Source organism: Protopterus annectens, chromosome 7.part0 (assembly GCF_019279795.1).
Source record: "Protopterus annectens isolate FY-2018-M chromosome 7.part0, PAN1.0, whole genome shotgun sequence".
NCBI classification, from domain to species: Eukaryota; Metazoa; Chordata; order Ceratodontiformes; family Protopteridae; genus Protopterus; species Protopterus annectens.
This window is the reverse complement of record NC_056739.1, coordinates 564,156,938-564,179,044: the sequence shown is the minus strand read 5'-3', so window position 1 is coordinate 564,179,044 and position 22,107 is coordinate 564,156,938. Positions and strand designations below refer to the sequence as shown.

The 22,107-nt window shown below is 37.8% G+C and overlaps 1 protein-coding gene across 1 annotated transcript in view; it reads right to left on the bottom strand.

Moving 5' to 3' along the window:
* The window catches only part of LOC122806055 (membrane cofactor protein-like), a 1,194,338-nt gene that overhangs the window by 475,154 nt on the left and 697,077 nt on the right, over positions 1-22,107 (bottom strand). The window contains exon 4 of the mRNA XM_044076296.1: positions 9,996-10,175. Within this exon, the coding sequence (XP_043932231.1) occupies positions 9,996-10,175 (180 nt within the window). The remainder of the gene's footprint in view (positions 1-9,995; positions 10,176-22,107) is intronic.

The window sequence follows — 22,107 nt, the reverse complement described above, 5'->3', positions numbered from 1 at the left end:
TAAACAATTAACATCCTCATTAAAACTATTAATTAAAACCAATTTAAAAGAACAGTATCTAACTACCAAATAAATGAAACACATTACATTTCTTATTTATTCCTAGTTTTCTATATTTCAAAAAACATCTAACATTTATTGTTTCATTCACAATTTGGTGCACAGAACTTAAAACAACAAAATGCAGACAGTCCTTTTCTGAATGGAAAAATATAAAGCTTGACCATCACAGAACATTGCCTAGCAGACATTAAATACTATTAAATATTATAACTTGGTACAAAGTACAATCCAAAAACATCACAGACTCATAATTCAGCTGTCAAAATGTACTACATCATTGAGGTGAAAAACAAATCCATAAATAAACAAAGTTTATTACTCCTCCAAGTGGCAAATTCATGACAAACAAGAGACAAACCTTCCCAACTTTCTGTCCTTCAGTCCACTTACAACTCCACTTCAGCCAGATCTTACCCCTAGATTAATGGCACAGAGTATAAAATGTCCAGCTCCCACAGCATCAGACAAAACTTGTCTCAGGGTCAGTAACAACACAAATGGCAATAAAACTACAAGGCACATGGCACCTCTTTACTATCCAGGTATGACGGTAATACCCAAACTCCAAGAGAAAAGTGGAAAGCAAATATTTAATAAGAAAACCACATAAATGTAGCAAGCTCTGTTGTTTGGCAGCAATGTGCCATGATGTGGACAGCCAAGCTATGTTCATGTTCAAACAAGTTCAAGCCCATTTTTAACCTATTCCCAAGTTTTACTCAGTGTAAACAACAGAATTATTATTACTGCCTTCTACTTGGTTACCATTTACCTTTAAGGAACAAAATAGTTTTGTAACATATTATGTAGGCAATAACAGAGACCCGTTTCAAAGGTCTGTAGCACAGCATGACTATGTGTAAGGTGGTTAACATATTGACAAATCTTTTAGAACAAATCAGTGTAACAGTAAATTGTAACATGCATTTACTCACTTCATGATTCCCATTTCCATTGTAAGAGAACAAAGGTAGGTTTCATGCCAAGATGATTATATAATGAACGGTCAACATGTTAAATGATCATCACACAAAACATAAAAAACTGACTATTCATAACAGCAACCCATAGTAGGTTCATAGGTTTATACTAGGCTATCTGCCCTAAGGCATTTATAAGCCTAGCCCAAAGTTTTGTGACTTACGCCACCCCTTATATGAAAAAATACTGTGCCCATTAGTTTGTTGTGCCTCTGTCCAGCAGTGACACAGAGATGATTCCCAGGGTAAATCTACGCTCTCCCATCCACAGGTCAAGATTTCTCTTGAACAGAGCCAGCGAGGTGCTCTGCCTCACATGGACCGGGATTTTATTCCACAGCATAGGGAGTCTCTGAGTGATATATCTATCCCTCCAGCACGTCCTATTTATATCCGTGCTAAGGTTTAAGTCGCTTGCTCTAGTGGTTTTGGTGGATTTGAATTTTTTGAGGTGGAGCATGTCCATTAATTCCGGGTTGGACATGACCTTGTATGTCAGGCACATGTCACCTCTGAGCAGACGGTATGCGACCAGAGCTGGAGTTTCTTCAATCTGGCAGCATATGACAGATTTTGGAGTCCCTTTATCCTTTTGGTGAGGAACTTTTGGGGTCTCTCCAATTGCTGCAGATGTCGGGTGAGATACATCCCGAATGGGGCATTGTACTCGATCATTGGTCTGATAAGTGAAGAGTACAGGGGAACAATGACCTCACTAGATCTAGATGTGAATCCCTTCATGATCAGGTGGGCAATGTAGAAGGTCTTTCTAACCACTTTAGCAACGTGAGTATCAAAAGAAAGGCCACTGTCAACCTGGGTCCCCAGGTCCCTGATAACCTCTTCTGTGCTTAGTGGATTGCCACCTATATGGTAGCTTGGGGATACCTTGTTTTTCCGGAAGGGTATGACTATACATTTTTTGACGTTTAACTTCAGGCCATGGCTCTGGCACCAGCTATCTGTTTCCGTGAGTCCCTTCTGAAGGATATCCGTGTCCGATACACTTTCCACTATGGCGCCCAGTTTGCAGTCGTCTGCAAACTTTGTCAGCCAAAGTCCTCCCATGTCTGCCTGTACTTCTGAGAAGTAGATGCCAAACAATAGGGGGCCAAGGACCGAGCCCTGTGGGACACCACTTGTGACCGGCTTGGAGTCTGACATAGCGCCAGCAACTCTAACCCTGTAGGTTCTGTCCTTAAGCCAGTTTGCAACCCATCTTGTGACATATGGGTTTACATTTAAGCTGGTAAGTTTTTCTACAATACCCGAGTGGGGTATTGTGTCGAAAGCCTTTGCAAGGTCAAGGTAGGACTGCCTTTCCCTCATCAATGGCCTTGGTGACTGTTTCGAAGAAGTCGACCAAGTTCAAAAGGCATGATCTGCCCTTGACGAAGCCAAATTGGGTCGGGTCCAATGTCTGCAAGTCCCCTATATCTTTGTTTATGAGCTCCATTATGATCCTCTCCATAGCTTTGCAGACTAGACTTGTTAAGCTTATGGCGTAATTACCAGGGTCTGTAGAGGCACCGCCTTTGTGGAGTGGGACCACAGTTGCCGTACGCCACTCCTTGGGCACGTATCCTGTGGTAAGGCTGAGATTAAACAGCTGCCTTATGTGCGGGTTTAATTCCTCATTTAGCTTGTGTAGCACACAGCCGGGACACCATCCGGTCCCATTGATGCTGTGTTTTTAGCTTTAGAGAGAGCAGCTTTCACCTGCACATTTGAGATGTCTGGGAGGCTACACTCCGCTGGGATAGTTATCTCTCCTTTAGGGGGGGAGAGGGGGGTGAAGTTTGCACTGAACCTGTCTGCCAGTATGTTGGCAATGTCTGTGGGTTCAGTGATTTTTGTATCATTTTGGACTAATTCTGAGCATATCTGGGAGTTTCCACCCAGGTTCCTAACATAGCTGAAAAAGGCCTTATGATTGTCCTTTGAGTCCATGGCAATTTTTCTCTCAAAATTGGCCTTAGTTGATTTTATGAGTGCTCGTATTTTTTTACTAATAATGATCAGGGGTGACTTCCCTTTTATGGATTTTGTTCTATCATGTAATAGCTTACATAGCTACATTGAAAAAGGGAAAATTTCCTTTTCCGATGTGCTACCCATAACTTTACAACATTCATTTCAAATTGTCTGAATAGTGACAGTGTTATAAGCTGCACATTAGGCTTAGTGTTATGAACAGGAGCAGGTTTAGGGTTAGGATTAGCATACTTTACTAAGGTGGGCAAGTGGGGTTCGCCATCATATGTTATGAAGTGTGAAACTGCACTCAGGCTAAGTGTTAATGAGCTTAGTCTCAGACTCACATTGCAGTGTTTGAAATAAGTCATGCAGCAAGGTGCAGAGCTTATGTTTCATTTCACGCAGGGCAGGGTTACACTAGCAATATCAACTTTGTTACTGCAAGACGTGCAGCATCACATAGCAAGACACAGGACAGACTGCTTTAATCCTGAGGAAATTCATATTCTAATGGGTGCATTTAAAACATATTCAGAACATCTGTTTAGAAAAAGGGGCCATAGACAGGCAAGCTGAGCTGTGGAAAGATTCAAGATTCAAAAGATTCAAATAAACTTTATTGTCATTTAGGAAACACAAGTGCAACCTAAACGTAATTTCGAATGTCAGCTCTTTCACAGCAGAAAACAAACACAGAAAGACAGACATGATACTATACTACCAAAGTAAATATCTAGGTAGCTGAAGCACGTTTGTACAATATTTGTATACAATGAACAACACTGACTACTAGATGATTAACTCATGAAAATAAAAGTACACTATACACAGAGGTGAGACTGGGTGATACTGCACATAAGGAAGTGACTGGAATTGCTTGAATGAGAATATATTAATTTTAGTATGAAATAAATGAATATAATTACTGTATGGAGAGAAAAAGAATAAAAGTATAACAATCAATTATAGTTTTGATACCTCCAGATTTATGTCTGCATTAATGAGTTTTATTGCAGTTGGATAAAAACTGTGCATAAATCTGGAGGTCCTGCAGCGGATACCCAACCTTCTACCAGAAGCAAGTTTAGTGAACCAACCATACACTGGATGAGAAGCGTCACTCAGTATTTTGTGGGACCTCTTTTTACATCTCAGTTCAAAGAGCTCCTGTAAGGTAGGAAGACTAGTGCCCACGATCTTTTCTGCTGTTCTTATTATTCTTTGCAGCTTCGTCCTTTCATCCATTGTGCTGTTACTGAACCATACAGTGCAGTTACTGGTGATTATGCTCTTGATGGCTGCTCTGCAGAAGGTATTTAGAGCATTCATAGTACCAAGTACTATTAGACAAACACCAAATGGAAAAAAATTGCACGTTTGCACAGTGCGCAAGGACAGATGATAATATGGTGTCCACCAAAAACCTTTAGTGCAATGACTCAGGCAACAGAAAGTAGAAAGGGCTGTTGCCAAGCTTAGGGAGCCTATAACATGGAGGGTGACAAGAGAACCTGTAGAAGTACTAGAAATATTTCAGACATTTTATGAAAGTCTGTATAAAGCACAGAAATACGGAGATCAAGAAATGTACAAATGGAAATATTTATGGAAGAATTACATATGCCAAGGTTAGAGGCAGATGAGGCTCAATTACTAACAGGATAGGAAGAGATGAGACAAAAATGATGATGTATAACAAGCAGCAGGAAAATCGCCAGTAACAGATGGTATTCCTGGGGAAGTTTGGAAGATAGAAGGGAAAACTGATAAAGATCTGGAAAGTTTTGTGTGGCTGTAATTCCTAAACAGGGTAAAGACCCATCAGATCCAGCTGCATACAGGTCCACTTCAATCCTAAACCATAATTATAGTGTTTATGTCTATAATGGCTAAAAGAATGGCAAAGGTGATGCAAACATTGACAGCTGTGGATCAATGTGGTTTTGTGGAGGGGAAGCAAACATTTGATAACATTAACAGAATACTGATGATCCAGAGGGAAAATGAATGTAAGGAAATACCACTGTTGTTAGTGGGTCTTGGTGCACAGAAAGCATTTGACAAAGTAAGCTGGGAGTTTATGAGCAGGGCAGTGGAAGCATTCGCATTCCATAATAAAAATATAAGGTTGATCAGGAGGATATATGAGGGATTGGAGGTGAAAATTAAAGTGGGTGGGTTCCTCTCTGATGCTTTCTGTTTGAGAAGAGGAACCAGGCAGTGGTATCCTCTTTCCCCTTTGTTACTTTCACTATACTCAGAACAACCGGCAAAGAAAATAAGACACTCAGAAATTGAAGGATATAATTGGTGTGGTAGTCAAGAAAAGCTGGGTCTATTTGCAGATGATATTATTTTATACCTGATAAAACCAGAAAAGGACATTTCAGTGTTGTGGAACATTTTGAGGGAGTTTCACATCTTTTTGGGATAGAAAATTAATGAAGCTAAAACAAAGGCAATAGCTGTAAATGATGTACCCACACACAGTATCCATATTTATGAAGACATGATAAAATGAAGTACTTAGGAGTATGGATTAAAAAGGATTCTAGTGTGGCAGCTAAGGATATGTGGGAAGATACTAAACAAAAGATAATACAAAAACTGAGAAACTGGAAGCTCTATTATATTGATATGGATAGCAACATACAAGCAGTTAAGATGTTTTGAGTTCCTTTAGTTTTATAGACAGATCGGCCATATTTTTATCAACCAGAGGAGAAGTTGTGGATAGCAACTAATAAAGAGCTGCAGGATTTTATCTGGGAGGGGAAGATGGCAAGAATCAAATGGGATAAGCTGATTCTTCCAAATGAACAAATATTGCATGATAACTAGAAGACTCAATCAGAAGAAGTTAGAAAGGATTGCAAAGAGAGACTGGATAAGCATTTAACAAAGAAACGATGGGGGAATATATGTACGTCTCCGAAACATACAGCAAAGTCTGGAAGATTTAAGATCTTTGCTTGGAATTGTTTCCATGGTTATTTTTATACCCCAAGAAGACTCCATCGATTTTTTTTTTCTCGGGTAGAATGCAAATGTTGGAGGTTTGATGGGGAAGAAATTGGTAATTACAAACATATTTTCTGGAAGTGTAATGAGTTGGCAGACTTTAAAGATTCCCTGCAAATTGCTCTGTCAGAGATACTGGGTGAGCAAATTGGTGTAACCAAGGAAATTATTTTTTTTTTTTTAGCTATGATGAAGAATCGGATTTGCCAGGATATAGTACAGCCCTGTTGAGTCTAATTATGGTGGCTGCAAAAAAAGAAATTACTAGAAAATGGAAATCAAAGTCTAAACCACCTTTACTAGAAGTAGTGAATATAGTAACAGAAATAAAACAAATAGAATTGGGATCTTTAGAAAAAGGGAGGAGCAAATTATATATACAAAAATAGGAATTGTGGGAACAGTACATCCAGAGGAGGAACAAGGTTTAAAAGAAGGCAGAATTTGAATGAGCTATGTAATGTTTGACTGACAAAGACTGGATAGATTATATATAAATCCTTACGTCACTCGATGGGTTGCTAACTGGCTTACTGACACAACCCAGACTGTAAAAGTAGCGGACTCCAAATCCAGCTCCAGCAAGTGACAAGTTGAGTACCTCAGAGTTCAGTCCTGGGACCACTCTTACTTGGCATCTACTTCTCTGAAGTACAGGCCAACACTGACTGACTTTGGCTAATAAAGTTTGCAGATGACTGCAAACTGGGAGCCATTATTGAATCCCCAAATGATGTGGATATTCTACAAAAGGGCCTTATAAAAACAGATGCTTGTTGCCAGAGCCATGAGTTCAAACTTAATGCCAAGAAATGTATAGTTATCCCCTTTGGGAAAAACCATGTATCCATGAATTACCACATAGGTGGCAGTACACTAAACACCAAAAGTGTGATGAGAGACTAAAGGACACAGGTGGACAGTGGTCTTCTCCTTCGATAATCACATCGCCACAACAGTCCGGAAATCCTTCTATGTGGCACACCTCATCACTAAGGACTTTTCATCCAGATAAAAGGATGCAATTTCCCACTGTACTCATCCCTCATTAGACCCATTATAGAGTACAACGCCCCATTTGGTATGTACCTCACAAGACATCTGCAACAGCTGGAAAGGTGGCATAAATACCTCACTAAAAGAATCACAGGCCTAAAGCAGATGTCCTATGCTGACCATCTAAAAAAACTCCAGCTTTACTCTGTGGCATATCGTCTACTCAGAGGCAATATCTGCTTAACATATAAGGCCATGTCAAACCCTGAGCTGTTGGACATGCTCTACTTAAAGAAATACCAATCCCTCAGAGTCACACGCTCCAGGGATCTAAACCTTGTCATCACAATGACCAAAACATGCTGGAGGGATAGGATCCTGACCCAGAGACTCCCCATACTCTGGAACAGACTGTCCATACATGTCAAGCAGAGTGCCTCCTTGGCCCTCTTCAAAAGGAACCTTGATGATTGGATGGAAGATAGGAAATTCACCCCAGGGATCACATCTGTCACCCTGCTAGACAGGGGTTCAGGGAAGTAAATACTGTGGGAAGAAATATCCAGGGAATTGTTATGGCTAGGCTTGTATAGGCCCTAGGGCCAATAGCCTAGTACCAACCTATTAACCTATATAATGTTTGCAACTAACATTATGTCAATATGGTTTGTTTTCATTTATATAAATGTATGATTGCCTATGTCATATGTGATAATTTAATAAAGATGTTTCTTGTTTAAAAAAAAGATACTATGGTATGCAGTGCCAGGAGTAAAACATGACGGAATGGAATTTATGGGGTCATACTGCATTAAAAGCATTACTATTCCTTCACAGATGTGGCACCATAAGAAGTATCAGTGAATTGGCTGTGGTGCACTACAGCAGGCTGATGATGACAGCAAGACTCCTGTCATTGGTAATGCCTTAGCTATCATACTCATGACAGCCTAAAGACAGTGGCACACAGTAGCAATGAGTACAGATAGGGCCACCTCTCCCCCAGATATGTTGATATTCCCCCAATCACTGAGGCAGACTCACACACTTGACTGAAAACTGTACTGTGGTAAGTTATATTGTGCTAAGTAACTCACAGCTCTTATTTCAAGTTTAGGCAAGTTATAAACCTTTTTACAAAGCCTTCACTGCAACCTCCTTTTTTCAAAAGACTGTCTATCAAAAGTGAAAGCTAGGATATACAGGCAAGTTAAAGGCAGTACTAAATTATAGGGTCAGCTTTTAAATTAAAATATGTCAGACCTCTCCTATGAATGTGTGCAGACTCGTGCTTCTGGAAATTGCCAAAAGCAGTAACACGAGTGTACTCTTGCACCTAGATTCAGCATTTCTAAGTAACATTCTGTTGCTGAGGAAAACTCAGCAATAAGCCATTTAAATACCTAACTATAACATTCACAGTTTCAGGAAAAATTATGTATTTTTGGCGAGCAACTGGGTAACTAAGCTGAAATATTCTCATGGTTAGATATTGCATATATTGAGAGGAGTACAGCTGAACTGAATAGAAATAATATAGGATCCTTATCTTTCATCTTTATTCCATGAACCTTCATAAGCACTGATGAAAACTCACATTCAGCATAACCATAAGACATAACTATAAGATGATGCTCTCTGTGTGTGACCAGTGTAGGTCCTTGGAAGTAGTCTGCAGCTGACTAATGAATCACATTCCCTAATAACAACAAAGGTGTACAGTAAACAGGGAAACTGGAAAATGGCCTTGGTTTGAAGGTTGCATGGCTAGGTGCTGTTTTAAAAGGCCTCTTCACTCCAGGGCCATCTGCATCCCACAGATTATTCACCTCCAATATTATTGAGCTTCTCCATGTCAGGTGCTAATAAAGTATCAGTGAAATGGCCTGTTTATTAAATAACCTTTTGTCACTAATGTTAGTGCAAAATTTAGCAAGCAGCTTGCTACAGTTATATCACCACACACTGAGTGTTTCAGCTGTGACCTCAGCTGCAGTATCACAACACTTATTTATGAAGCTTAGACATCATAATGGCTTCACAAACTATGCTAGTTCTGCACTACTGCACCACTAGCACTTGGCAATCATACCCCATCCCGACAGATTACACCTAAGGCAGCAGTTTCCTTTGCCCAGCAGTTACAGCTCTGACTCCATTTAAAGATGAGATCCTAAAGTCCTAAAGGGATGACGTGAAAGATTTGGTGAAAAGGAGAAGCACTGGTTAGGAGGGAAATAACAATAGACAGTTTTTTTCTTTACAAACATAAATAAAGATGTTTTTCTCTGTTTTGGGAGGTAATACAGACCAGCACTGAAATGATAACAGGGTATTTAATAATGTCTCTTCCACTAATGCAAGAGGGAAATTACAACTTTTTTTTAGTCATAGAAAAAATATATATTAGAAACATCTAGTAAATCAGAAAGTACAAGAGTAGAGATGTGATGATGTTAGTCCAAGTAGTCACCAACATGATGCATTACTGCAGGTGACACCAGGCCATGAATGAAGGACTTAAACACAGTTACCTACTCTGGGGTGAGTGTGTGTGTGTGTGTGTGTGTCTGTGTGTGTGTGTCTGTGTGTGTGTGTCTGTGTGTGTGTGTGTTGGGGGTGTGGGATTTGTGTCACTGAAACTGATGAGCTCAAGAGACATGAAAGGAGTGACAGGCATGATGGACAGCCAGGATTCCAGACAGAAGTGAGGGATTTGTATAACAGACGTCTGGTTATCCAGGGAAACCACCGCATGTTCATCTAAACAGGTATGATGTCAGGACACTATCACAGACTGCTAATGCATAAAATGAGAAAAATCTCCCACCCTCTCTCTTGACTGGATAATGACAGCAGGATGCCCTAGTGCTCCTTACTTCATTCCCATAGTGGGCATCATAAAACACAACTAACTACAACATGCCAACAAACAAAAAAATGTGTTATTGCTCTTACCTTCACATGTAGGAAGTGGAGGATCCCAGTGTCCGTCCTTGTTGCATGCTACAGCTAAACTGCCTCTGTTTCTGAAACCTTCATTACACTTAAATGTAACTGAAGTATTAAACTGGTTCTCGGGTCCATTCTCATACACCACGTGACCATCTTTTACTTCAGGTTTAGGGCACATAACAGCTGACAACAAAGAGAAAATACACTGTTTAGCATAACATAATCGATACAAAAAAAATTACAGAAACCTTCACATATTTCTTACCAATGTGCAGATATGTCAACAGATGGTAATCTAAGGTCTAGTGAATACCCAAATGTTTAATTTATCCCCTGTGTAACTACCCATTTCTTACATCAACCTTTCTTTAATTTGTCACATATGCCCTTGAGCCCTGGACTACATATTCACTACTCCATCTTGTAATAAATTCTAAAGCTTTGCATCCTCTCCGTGTAAGTCATTTCCTTGAGTTAGATCACATTTACTCTCATTCAGCTGCCACTTATAACATGTCTATCCACATCATGTCCTTGCTCTACAGCTCTACAAGTCACACCCTTTCTTTGGTCAATGTGGGAAGGTGCACTTTTCTCCCCTTTCCCATTTCCAGTGTGCACTACAAGCTGTTGAAGATTTTTCTCATAATGTTTGCCTCACCACTGTACTAATTTAGTTAATCATTGCATAGAATGTACCTGCTGAATATTTTTATACCAGTGTCGCCTACGGGGCTATACAATGTGTGTGTTATTAGTCCCTTATATCAAGCAAAAATGTTTAAATGTGTGTCCAATGTTTGGCATGCAAGTATTTCTCAATCCTCAAAGCAAGTATGTCTAATTAAACTTCAAGGTTTAGCCTAGTGGTAGTAATTGACATAGTCCATTCATTCTCTCTATATGCTGTGGCCCCAGCCTCCCTCCAGAATGTGTATTATTCCTGGAATCCCTTCACTAAAGTGCACAAATCAGCATTTCTGGCATCAGATCCCAGATTATATATTTCTGCTCAGTCTGCAAGTCATCCTATGTCTTTTTTGAACTTGCATCAATATTAGATTCTCTGTATATAATCCCCCAATGAAGTACCCTCTGAAAGCCACTGCATTTCTACTGCAGCAGAATAGTTCACGTTCTCATTGTCTTCAGCCAGCAGTTTTATGGCAGGCATGATGTCAAAGGTCATAAAGAAATCTGTATGCATAACAAAGCTATTAGGTACCCTTTGTTTAACTTGGCAGTGAAAATGATTTAGAGCTACATGGAGGAGGAGGACTGACAGAACCTTCAAAGCATGAATTTATGCTGCTTTCATTACAAAGGCAAGTAATAGTGAGGAACTCTTCTCTCCAGTTTTACGGACTAGCTTCCCTACCTTTTCTTGGGATGTAAATGAGAAGTGCTGCTTTGCAGTGCCTAGCTGTGTTGTTAGGTTTGGCTCCCGGCTAGGGTGCATTCTGTGATGAAGTTGCATATCCTTTCTATTTCTGTACAGGTTGGTGCCTGGGACTCTAGTTTCCATCCATATCTTAAAGACATGTTGAAAGATTAACTTGGTAAAGGTGTGTTCACAGTGTATATATATTACTGTGTGGGGGGAATATGGTATAAGTAATCATGTTTAACATAGTAGTGGTACCTTACTATAAAATAAAAACTTAAAACTGGTAGCCCTGGATGAACTAGGAGGGAGGCTCTACACATCTGAACATGCATGTGGGCTTCACTGCTTGCATTCTTTAAATAATATAATGACTTCCGACTTACAAGGTTGCATAAACTCAATTTTAATGAAACAGTTCACATCTGGAGATGGACCCACAATCATACAATTCATCATTGTTTACGTCTGGAATTTATTAAGGACTGGCACCCTGTCCAGAATTGGTTCAACACCTTTCATCCATTACTTTCTATGATAGCAGCACCCCCCATAACCCTAAATAGGATGAAGGTGCTCCAGAAAAAATGTGTATTTATGACAATGTTAGTAAAGATGTCTATAATTAAGAACAAATAATGTTAATTTGCAGAAAATGCAACACACCAAAGGGTTTCTATGAAAAGCCTGACTTTGAGCTTACCTAAAAATCAGTAATGTAAAGAAAATTCCACCAATGTATTCTGCATGGGGCAAAGCCCATCTGTACTTTACTACTACTAGTCTTTACAGTGATTGAAAAATGATATTATAATTTCTGTTCCATACAATTAAGTTCAAAGTAACTGCATTCACAGGGCTATATTCAGTAAAACATACGAGTTCTCAGTGAAATATACTAAGATCTTATGTAATATTAATATATAACCACTGAAATGTGAAACAGAAATCTAAAAAGATTAGCTTGAGAGCAAAGAAGGGCTCCAAGAATGGTTGAGTCCCTGATAGTATCAGGTCCTTTGGTAAGCAAACAAGCAAGTTATAACAAAAATAAAAAATAAAAAAATCATCAAGTTTCAAAAAATGCTTTTTCTATCCAGTAACGTTTCTCAATTAGTGTTTTCATCAACTGACTTCATTAAATCCAGTACTATCCATGTTAACAGTAATTTGTGAGTGGTAAAAATATATATACTTTTACAACAATGAGAAAAGCTGGGCATTCGTTAAAACTGTCCAGAAAACATGAGTTACCTATTTGGAAGGAGCGGATGAATTTCATTGGATGAAAACATTTGCCTAATTTGCAAGTGGGTCAATGATGGGGGATTTCCACTAGTTACTAGCCTTGTCCCTTGCTTCCATGTGGTTACCATATTTCCACATTTTTTTTACATGACAATCATCTTATCTGGTCCAAACCATATTCCATAGATGCTATTTGTAGATGTGTAATTGTCTAGAAGTTATGTTCTTTTGGAAATATATTGGGTGTCTACAGTCAAGTTATATTCTTATGCATATTCATTGACAAACTATATTTCATGTATTGCAGCTAGCTTAGACAGATATCTTACATATTCTGTTTCTGTAAATAATTTTTTTCTTGATAAATAGGCTATACAAGGTTTCAGATAAACGTTATTTAGCCCATTTTTACTGGGTTACAAGCAATGCTGAGTTCAAGCCTTTTTTGTGTTGTCCATGTTACTGAAGACATTTTATATAAGTGAATTAAATTCATTCAGTCAAGTCTATTAAAAATAATACCATCTTGGTACTCGTGTCTTTGAGAATTTTCAATTTATAAAGTTATTACTGACTTATTTGAAACAGAGAGCAGCTTAAGCTAAACTGAATCATGGAACTATCCATTAAGTTCGCTAGTTAACAACCATTCTTCTAAATGTAGCAAATACATTCTATTCTTACTAATTAATTAAGCAATAACCCACGATGGGTGTGGGTAATGTTGAATTTACTCACGGTTGGTGTGGTTTGGTCAAGAGGGGGAAGCCCGAGTGACCAAAGCCAACTGTGGGTAAATCCATCACTGCCCACACCCAGCCATGGGTTATTGCTATTATACAATGACATTATTTAAGAAAAAAATACTTACTTTTATTAAATAATGTCGTTGTATAATGCCTCTGTACTGCCCTTCCGCATTTTGAATCTATCCTGTGGCTGTTTTGATGTACTGCGCATGCGTATGGGACTTGTGCCCCAATGTTTAAGCAGTATATCAGTGCTGTGCAACTGTTGCAATGGAGAAAGGAAGATCTCTGTTGCTTCTTCTGTTTTTTTTATTAATACAAAAAGGAAACCGGGAGACTTTTTACCTTGGAGAGAGTCAGGACAGACATTTAAAATAAAAGGATAATCAGTTAAGTTTTTTAAGTTTTGCAGAACTTACCTGATTATCCTTTTATTTTTTGTCTATGCCATCTTCCACAGTTGGTTTAAGTCTTCCGGTTTCTTTTTATAGTAAAAAAAAGTAAAAGTAAAAAAATGCAAGATATACTAATGAGAAAAAGTCAGGGCGACCAGACTTTTTCACGTTAGTATACTCTCTGATTTACAACAGGTTGGGCTGGCCAATCAGTGTTCTCGTTTTTGAGTATTTTGGGCCGGTCATTGTATAATCAGTTATTTTTGATGACCATCATTCTACTATGAATCTTCACATGATGGGTAAATGTTTTAATGCATACTTCTGACAATAACAGACAGAATTCAAAAACTACAAACCCAGTATCTATGTTTAGTTGTTGTTTTGGAAACAACCACTTTAAGGCATAATATGCATGCAATGAAGTTTCAAACTAAAATGAATCAGTTCATTATTCTGGACAATGCCATTACATATCTCTAAGCTTGACAGTACTAGACTTATTTTCCCACAGAATGTTGCCTTTTGTTTTATCTATACTAGGTTAACACACTTTCAATAAATACAATTCTATTTAAACAACTCTTGCTAAATAAAGTATACCCTCCCTGTAATTTATCTACATTTAATATTTGCAAAACAATATAAAAACAGCCCTTCTCTATGTAAATGTCGAAATACATTTCTTTAACAGATTCCACAGAGTGAAGCAAAAGACTATTTATAATAAAATAAGAAGACAAACGGCCATTTTACCCCATGCACATACTTCAAATTCATTGCTTCAAATTATTTGAAAACATATATGAATTCTAAAATTGCTAATGTTTTAAAAAAACAAGTATTTTCTCATATAAACACATGGAATGCTGTTAATTTCTTGTACTGAGTTCTCAAAGTTGGGTGGGATTCAAAAAGTTCCACAATGTTCCACATGTGTCGACAGTAAAGACAGGTCTGGTGTGCAGAAAGTATCCTGTGTGATTCAGGGAAGCACACTTGAGTGTTTTGCGTGACTTCCTATTGGAATTGCGAGACATGTAATTCCAAATCCTGCAACAATAAAAAAAATAAAGTGCATGGGAAAATAAACACAGCAAATCTCGAAACTTGATATAATGCCATTAAAGAATTTTGGCAGTGAGGCTTTGCCTTTGACACCACCAACATGGAAGTTCTCCATATCCTAGCTACAGACCTCTATACCTCTGAGTAAGGGGAAAGGCCGGTATACCACAAACACAGACTTAGTATATATTCACATTTTAAACACTTAATATTGCTCCTTTAGCGTTTGCAAATGTGGCTGTTGGACTTACAAAAGGAATTTGTGCAGTTCAGAGTATGCCAAGGTAGCCTAAGGCCATTCACTATCAAATCTCTCAGAATACCAATGTCTAAATGTGATGGTAGTGCCCACCATGACTGGAAACAAGATGTTTGTCTTCTCTCAGTCATAGCAGACAATTACTTTGGATGCCTTAGAAATATTGTTATCTGGGTAATAAACTCATATGCACACCTCATAAAGTGCTCCCGTTGTGAAAGACAAAAATGGCTGTTCTGCAGTGTAAGCTGATAATGTACAGCAAATGCAGTAGCTGCCTTGGCAGTTCTGCAATGTAAGCAGATAATGTACAGGAAATGCAGTAGCTGGCTTTGAGTTTTGCAGTGCAAGTGGATAATGTACAGGAAATGCAGTAGTTGTCCTGGCAGTTCTGCACTGTAATCGGATAATGTCCAGAAAATGCAGTAACTGTCTTGGCAGTTCCACAGTGTAAGCAGATAATGTACAGGAAATGCAGTAGCTGGCTACAATGCTCTTATTTTTCCACAAATTCTTAGAAATCCCCAGGTCCATGTTTGTGTTTTCTGTATGGAAATCAAAGAAAAAAGACTGTATCTGACTGATTGCATGAGGAATGCCAGATCAGTACTCACATGGCAGGGATTCTCAGACTATATAACATGACACTCTTTGTGACCTAGAGCCAGGCCACCAGTTTGCATTAGGCTAGCTTGTTAAGTCTAGGAGATTCCCATACAACCTTAACAGCTGCACTTCTAAAGGAAACAGTGCCATTGTATGCATAAATATGCAATATGTAAATGGCTATTACTGGCATACTGACATTACAAAAATTCTTAGCAACAGCTAGAAATGCATTTCAGAATTTGAAAAAATAGGCTTTCAGCCCAAAATACTGCCATAGCAATTTTTTTTTCTGAAATCAACCATTTAGAAAAATGGTCTGTTTCCTACAAAGAAACACACTTCACTTGAGGGGAGAGTTAAGAAGCGATTATTATCAGGGTTCTGTGTGATGAAATGAGACAAAAGAGATGTTTAATCTTGATGTAGATCCTTCTAAAGTCCGCCCTACATACATAGGTTCATAGGTTTATAAATGTATACTAGGTTAATGATCACAGGGGCTGTTTTTACCCTAGATATGCACCCCAAATATATCTGACAAGTTTAGTGACCTTAAGAATATTCTAAAGGGTATATGAGGGTATACTAGGGCTTGCGTGCACAAGCATTTAAAGGCTGCTTCTGTTCATTAGGGACATAGGTGCCAGACTAGGGGTGAATTTCTGACTCTCCATACACTGTTACAAATGCTTGAATTGATTTGGGGAAGAACTCTGCTTCACATGGAAAGGAAGCCTCTACCAAAGAAGGGGTATTCTCTTAGACATGTACCAGTCCCTCCAACATGTTTTATGTTGCAAGCAAGGTTCAAACTCTTACATTTGGTAATTCTGATACTATTTATTATGCAGATAAGCAGAAGGTCCATCCAAGAAGGATCTATGGATGCCCTGCATACCACACATAGATCAAAAGTCTTTTGGAGACTCAGTACATGGGAAAAGGCTTTGAGATGATCTGCAGAAGACTTGCTTGCACCTTGAATGCTTTTTGTGAGGAATGTCTGTGCACGTTCCATTTGTTATGTGTGCTTGGTTAGGTATATACTGAAGAGGAATTTGTACTCAGTAACTAGTTTGATAGGGGCTGAATCCATTGGACCTAGATGCCATAGCCTTGCTTATAAGTTGTGTGACATAGAGTGATTTCATTACTATCATATGATCAATACAGTGCACAGAGCTCTTTGTCCCCATCCACTTCCAAGAACAAGGTCTGTGTAAAACTAAGTGGAGCTAATGCCATTCATGGTTTAATGTCTTCTAAAAAGAAGAAAATTTCTTGGCATGGTTATAACCTAAAGATATTGGTTGATCTATCAAAGATGGTTAGTGTAAATTAAGTAATATGGCATCAAAGGTTCAGCTCATACTGCAAAATGGAATCAGTTTCAAAACAGTATACCAATCTATTCTATCCTTTACATGGAAAGCATCTATTTATAAATCCCACAATGCCTTACAGAAGTAACACAAAGATTTATTTGGCTGTGGATGAATAACATCTTATGTGTTTTGTTGAACTCTGTTCTACAATAAATGCATTGTTACTGTACAGTTTGTTGTTCCACACCATTTGTAACTGTATTTACCAGTCAGTGTTATGAGAATGAGATAAGTGAAAGCTTATGACTAAAAACTATCCCTGGAATTCAGAAAGGGCTACTGTGAGAGGTAAGCACTAACACGGATATTTTACTGGCAGAATTAGCTCTTCTCAATTCAGAGAATCCAGTGATTCTATACTGTCTATGTTTGGCTTTCAGCAAATGTTAATAAGGCATTTTTGGGGGAGCAGCATAAGATGAGTCACGTACTTACCACAAAAATGCCTGCTGCACGTGATTTACACAGTCAAGTGATTCACAGAACTGCTTTGCTATGTAAATCAAGCACACCAGCTGTATTAATTAATGTGGCCAAAATGATCATTCACCCATTACTTTCAAAGGGAGAGCCTGCGTCAGAGGTAAATGTTGGGGAGCTTAATGGATAGCTAGTGGTGGGTGTATATGTGCATGTATATATATGTGTGTGTGGCATCAAGTGGGCGTGCATGCAGAAATGTGAGTGGCTTCAGGTATGTGTGTGTGTGTGTGTGTGTGTGTGTGTGTGTTTCTCTCTGCACATCTGTGAATGTATTTTTCTGCATGGTAGAAGTAGGTGGTTATATAGTTAGGGGATAGGTCGAGTAGTGATATGTGTATGTGCATGTGGGGGGTTAGTGTGTCTGAGTGCAATCAGGTGGGATGCGTTTGCTATATGCTGAGTGTCTGTGAGTGTGTGTTTCTCTGCATGAACGTCTGAATACATGTGCATGCTGGGGGTGGTTGCCATATCTCTAGACTAGAGAACAAAGCATATATTTTTGGGTATAGACACTAGGCACTACAAATTGTTAGGTATTACCTAAGTCACATTACAAGTAAACTGAAAAAAGGAAGACACGTAAATATGTTACTATCCCTTTAAATATCTGCAGTACCTATTTAAGCAGTACTGCGGATGTTACGTTGAACGTTACTGGAGCTTTAGAAACCTTATCTACAAGTAAGCCATGTTAAAACACTTAGGAACTGTATATGTCTGAAATGTATATGAACCTTTAAGAGCAAATTAAATAGCACAAAATGTTTTCCTGAAGTAAAGCATAAAGGCATAAGGAAATTTAAAGCTATCATAGCTTGTGTGTCTTCGTTGCTCTGTTTAAACATGTGTCAGTCGGTTTCTGAAAGCCATAGTGGAGATGTTGTAGTGCTGCAAATATATTCATTGTGTTTTAATGTCAGACACTAACATAAGTTATTCATCCATTTACACTATGCATTTTATAGTACAAGTATCTGGTTTGCACAACTAAAAATACTACAGTCTTTTTGTTTTTGAACTATTGAACTTTAAACTTTGACGATTACACTGAAGTAATGGAGAGGCAAGAACGTAATGTGTGCAGTGCAACTTTTAATATTTCTGAGATTCAGTGTTTAGAAATTTCAGGGTTCTGCAGACTCAGTGTTTTCGTCTCGATCTTCTGTTGTTCAACCTTTCTGGTATTTCAATATTTAAAAGTTGATCTATATATATATATATATATCTATATATGTATACAAATATATATATGGTCCCCTTCAGTTGATTGAGACCATATGTTTGAACTCGTAAAGGTTCGATCCGACTGAATAGAGATTTCCCATTTCTGCATTGTAGTGTAATCTCTGAGTTGGTATATTTAAGTAAGGGGGGGTGTGAGGGGTGCAGGGGAGCATAGCCCCCCTGCTATAGACAGTTATTTTTTTTTTTATGTGTTTTTATTTCAGTGTTCGAACTTTTACGAGTTCGAACATATGGTCTCAGCCATATGTGATTCGAACTTGTAAAAGTTTGACCGACTGAAGTAGATCCATATATCTATATATATATATATATATATGCCTGTGTGTGTAAGTGTGTGTGTATAGATATATATATATATATACACACACACACATATATATATATATATATATATATATATATATATATATATATGTCTGTGTGTGTGTGTGTGTGTGTGTGCATATATATATATATATATATATATATATATATATATATATATATATATATAAATATGGATTTACTACATAACACTGACAAGCGAAAACACAGACAATGAGATCACCGACACCACAAAACCGAAAGTTCAAAAACACGAAAGTTCACATGCCCGACAAACCACAATCCCGACAGTCAACAAAACAAATTCCTTTTCTGAAAAACACATAAACATAAGCACACCAAAAACCTTACAAACCTACACTAAACCTTACATACACAACTATCTATGCACTAATCTTAACCCAAACCCTAACCGTAAGGTCCGTCACTATCGCATACTTACCTTGCTTGCACCATCACCCTAAAGTCTGTCTTTATCGCACACTTAACTTATCGCACACTTAAATTGATATGTCTCTAAATGAGTTTTATATATATGAATGTTAGGGACATACATTGTAAATTCATTTTATATTTATATTTATATTAAAGATGTGCATTATTTATTGTAAGTTTTATAGGTAGCTAGATGTTAAGTTAAAAATGTGTTAAATAGTGCGTTTATATGCTAGAGATTGAAGTGAGTGAGGTTTTTATGTAATACAAGGAAGGTGTTGCTTACTATTTAGCTAATTGTTTAATTACATCAATTACATTTGGCATTTGGCTATATAAACTGAATTAGCTGTATTATGAGTAGAATCTGATTAAGCGTACAGTTGTTACGCGAAAGCGCTTATTTTCCTGCTTGTAACTTCAAATGGATTAAAGAATTTGTTCGCATTTTAATGGACTTTGTGAGTACTTGGTATTGCCTTTTCCGTGGTAAATACACTAGTGTGCTTTTGCCGATTTTATTCAGTTGATCTTGACAAGTGTACTCGTATTGGTTTGGGCAGTTTATTTGATTCCTGAGATTGCTTTACACGTAACTGCCTTACCACACGGAATGGCCAACATGTCAGTAGAGTTGGATTATAATCCGGAATCGAGGGGAATGAATGATAGATGGATGAACATCACTAAACATCATAATAACCCTTTATTGACTCTGGATTTGGAGGTGTGTAATCGTGTGAATTCAAATACTGATGTTGCCAATATTGAACATTTTAACATATCTGTTAAACAACTAGAAAATGACTTATATAAGTTGCAGAGATATGTATGGCAGCGTAAGCATTTAGAAGCATGCCTACATTTCAATATAGTCCCCAGAGGCATGAGAGTCCTATGCATGCCTACATATGGGGACAGCCAACAGCTTGCTGCTTAGAAAGTGGCAAGAAATTAATTTGGACACGAGTCGTAAATACATGCAGCTTTTAATAGATTATTTCTTGCCACTTGAGAAAGAACTGTTACTGAATGTTACGAAATTAAATAAAGAAATTCAGGAATCCTTTAATGTTGAATCCTGTATTAAGAGACTGGAGGAGAGTCCTATGGTAATAAATTGCAGTTAATCAAATACCGTAAATTGCAGCGAGATCAACGCAATTTTTCAGAAGGGAATGTGTTTGTTTGGCCGCGTAATTTGAATTACAACACTAGAGATAGAGGCAAAGAGAGGACAACAGGACAGTCTGATACTACGCTCACTATTAAAGAAGGAATATCTCGTTTTCCAGCACCTTCTGAAAACAATTCTTTAATTAACATTTCCGAAGAAGCATTTGTTACTCCCCCGGACACCATAGAACACGCTGAAACCTCTACATCTGCTTCCACTCCTTTGCCTAATCAGGAAGCAGATAGAAATAAGGCAGGTTTTAAAAACAGTGGGGCCATACCGAAGTATGGTACAACATCAACAGCTTTTTTACCTTACCCGGTGAGAAAACCCATACTACAGAGAGACAGATCCAGAAGCTGGGACCGGAGGAAGCGAAAGTTCTTAGGGGAGAACACGCAACAGAGACGCCCGTCAGAGACAGTAATTAATTTGTTTTTTTAATCTATCTAGTTTTATGTTATCTGAATCAGACGTCAGCCTGTTAAATAAAGGCTTGACATTTATACCCTCACAAGGAAGTAAGTTACAGAATGTATTGATTGATTTAAGAACGTTTGGTTGCATGTTAGCATTGAAACTGCATTTTTATGATAAAAAGACAGACAATTTGAATAGAAATGATGAGTTATTATGTTCTAAACGAAAAAGCACTTTTTCTCCCCCTTTACCTGCTCACATAGAATGTTTTATTAAATTATGTGAACGCAGTTTCTATAACTATTTTCTTAATGGGAATAGAAAATGTCTTTTCTTTAACATGAGTAGCGAAGAGAGATTGTCACTAAAAAAACTATCAAAAGAGGCCTCGATAGTAATTAGACTTGCAGATAAAGGAGGTGGCTTAGTAATATTTAATACAGAAGATTATATCCTACTAATGACACAAATGCTTGGAGATGAGAGCACTTACGAAAAGGAAGTTGAAAAAAAGAATATACAATCGTGTACGATATTAAGAAAAGCAATGAACTTAATGCATTAGCGAAACACATAATTCAATATAATGATGAAAAACTTTTAAGTATCTATAAAAGAATAAATGATGAATTATATGATTTATTGATGTGCTATCAAATAAATAAGGAGCTATATGACTTCTTTGTTAATGAATATCCCCAGATACCAATCATAAAAGGTTTGCCGAAAATGCATAAAGATGTTTCTCCACCACCAATCAGACCAATTGTAGATGGAGGTGGATGGATTACGGAGAACATCTCTATTTACTTAGAGAAAACATTAAGACCAATAGTGAATAAGGTACCAACGATTATGAGGGATACTTATCAGTTATTAGATATTATAGATCATCTTGAAGTTAAGCTGCAACAGGGAACTCACCTTCTTGTGA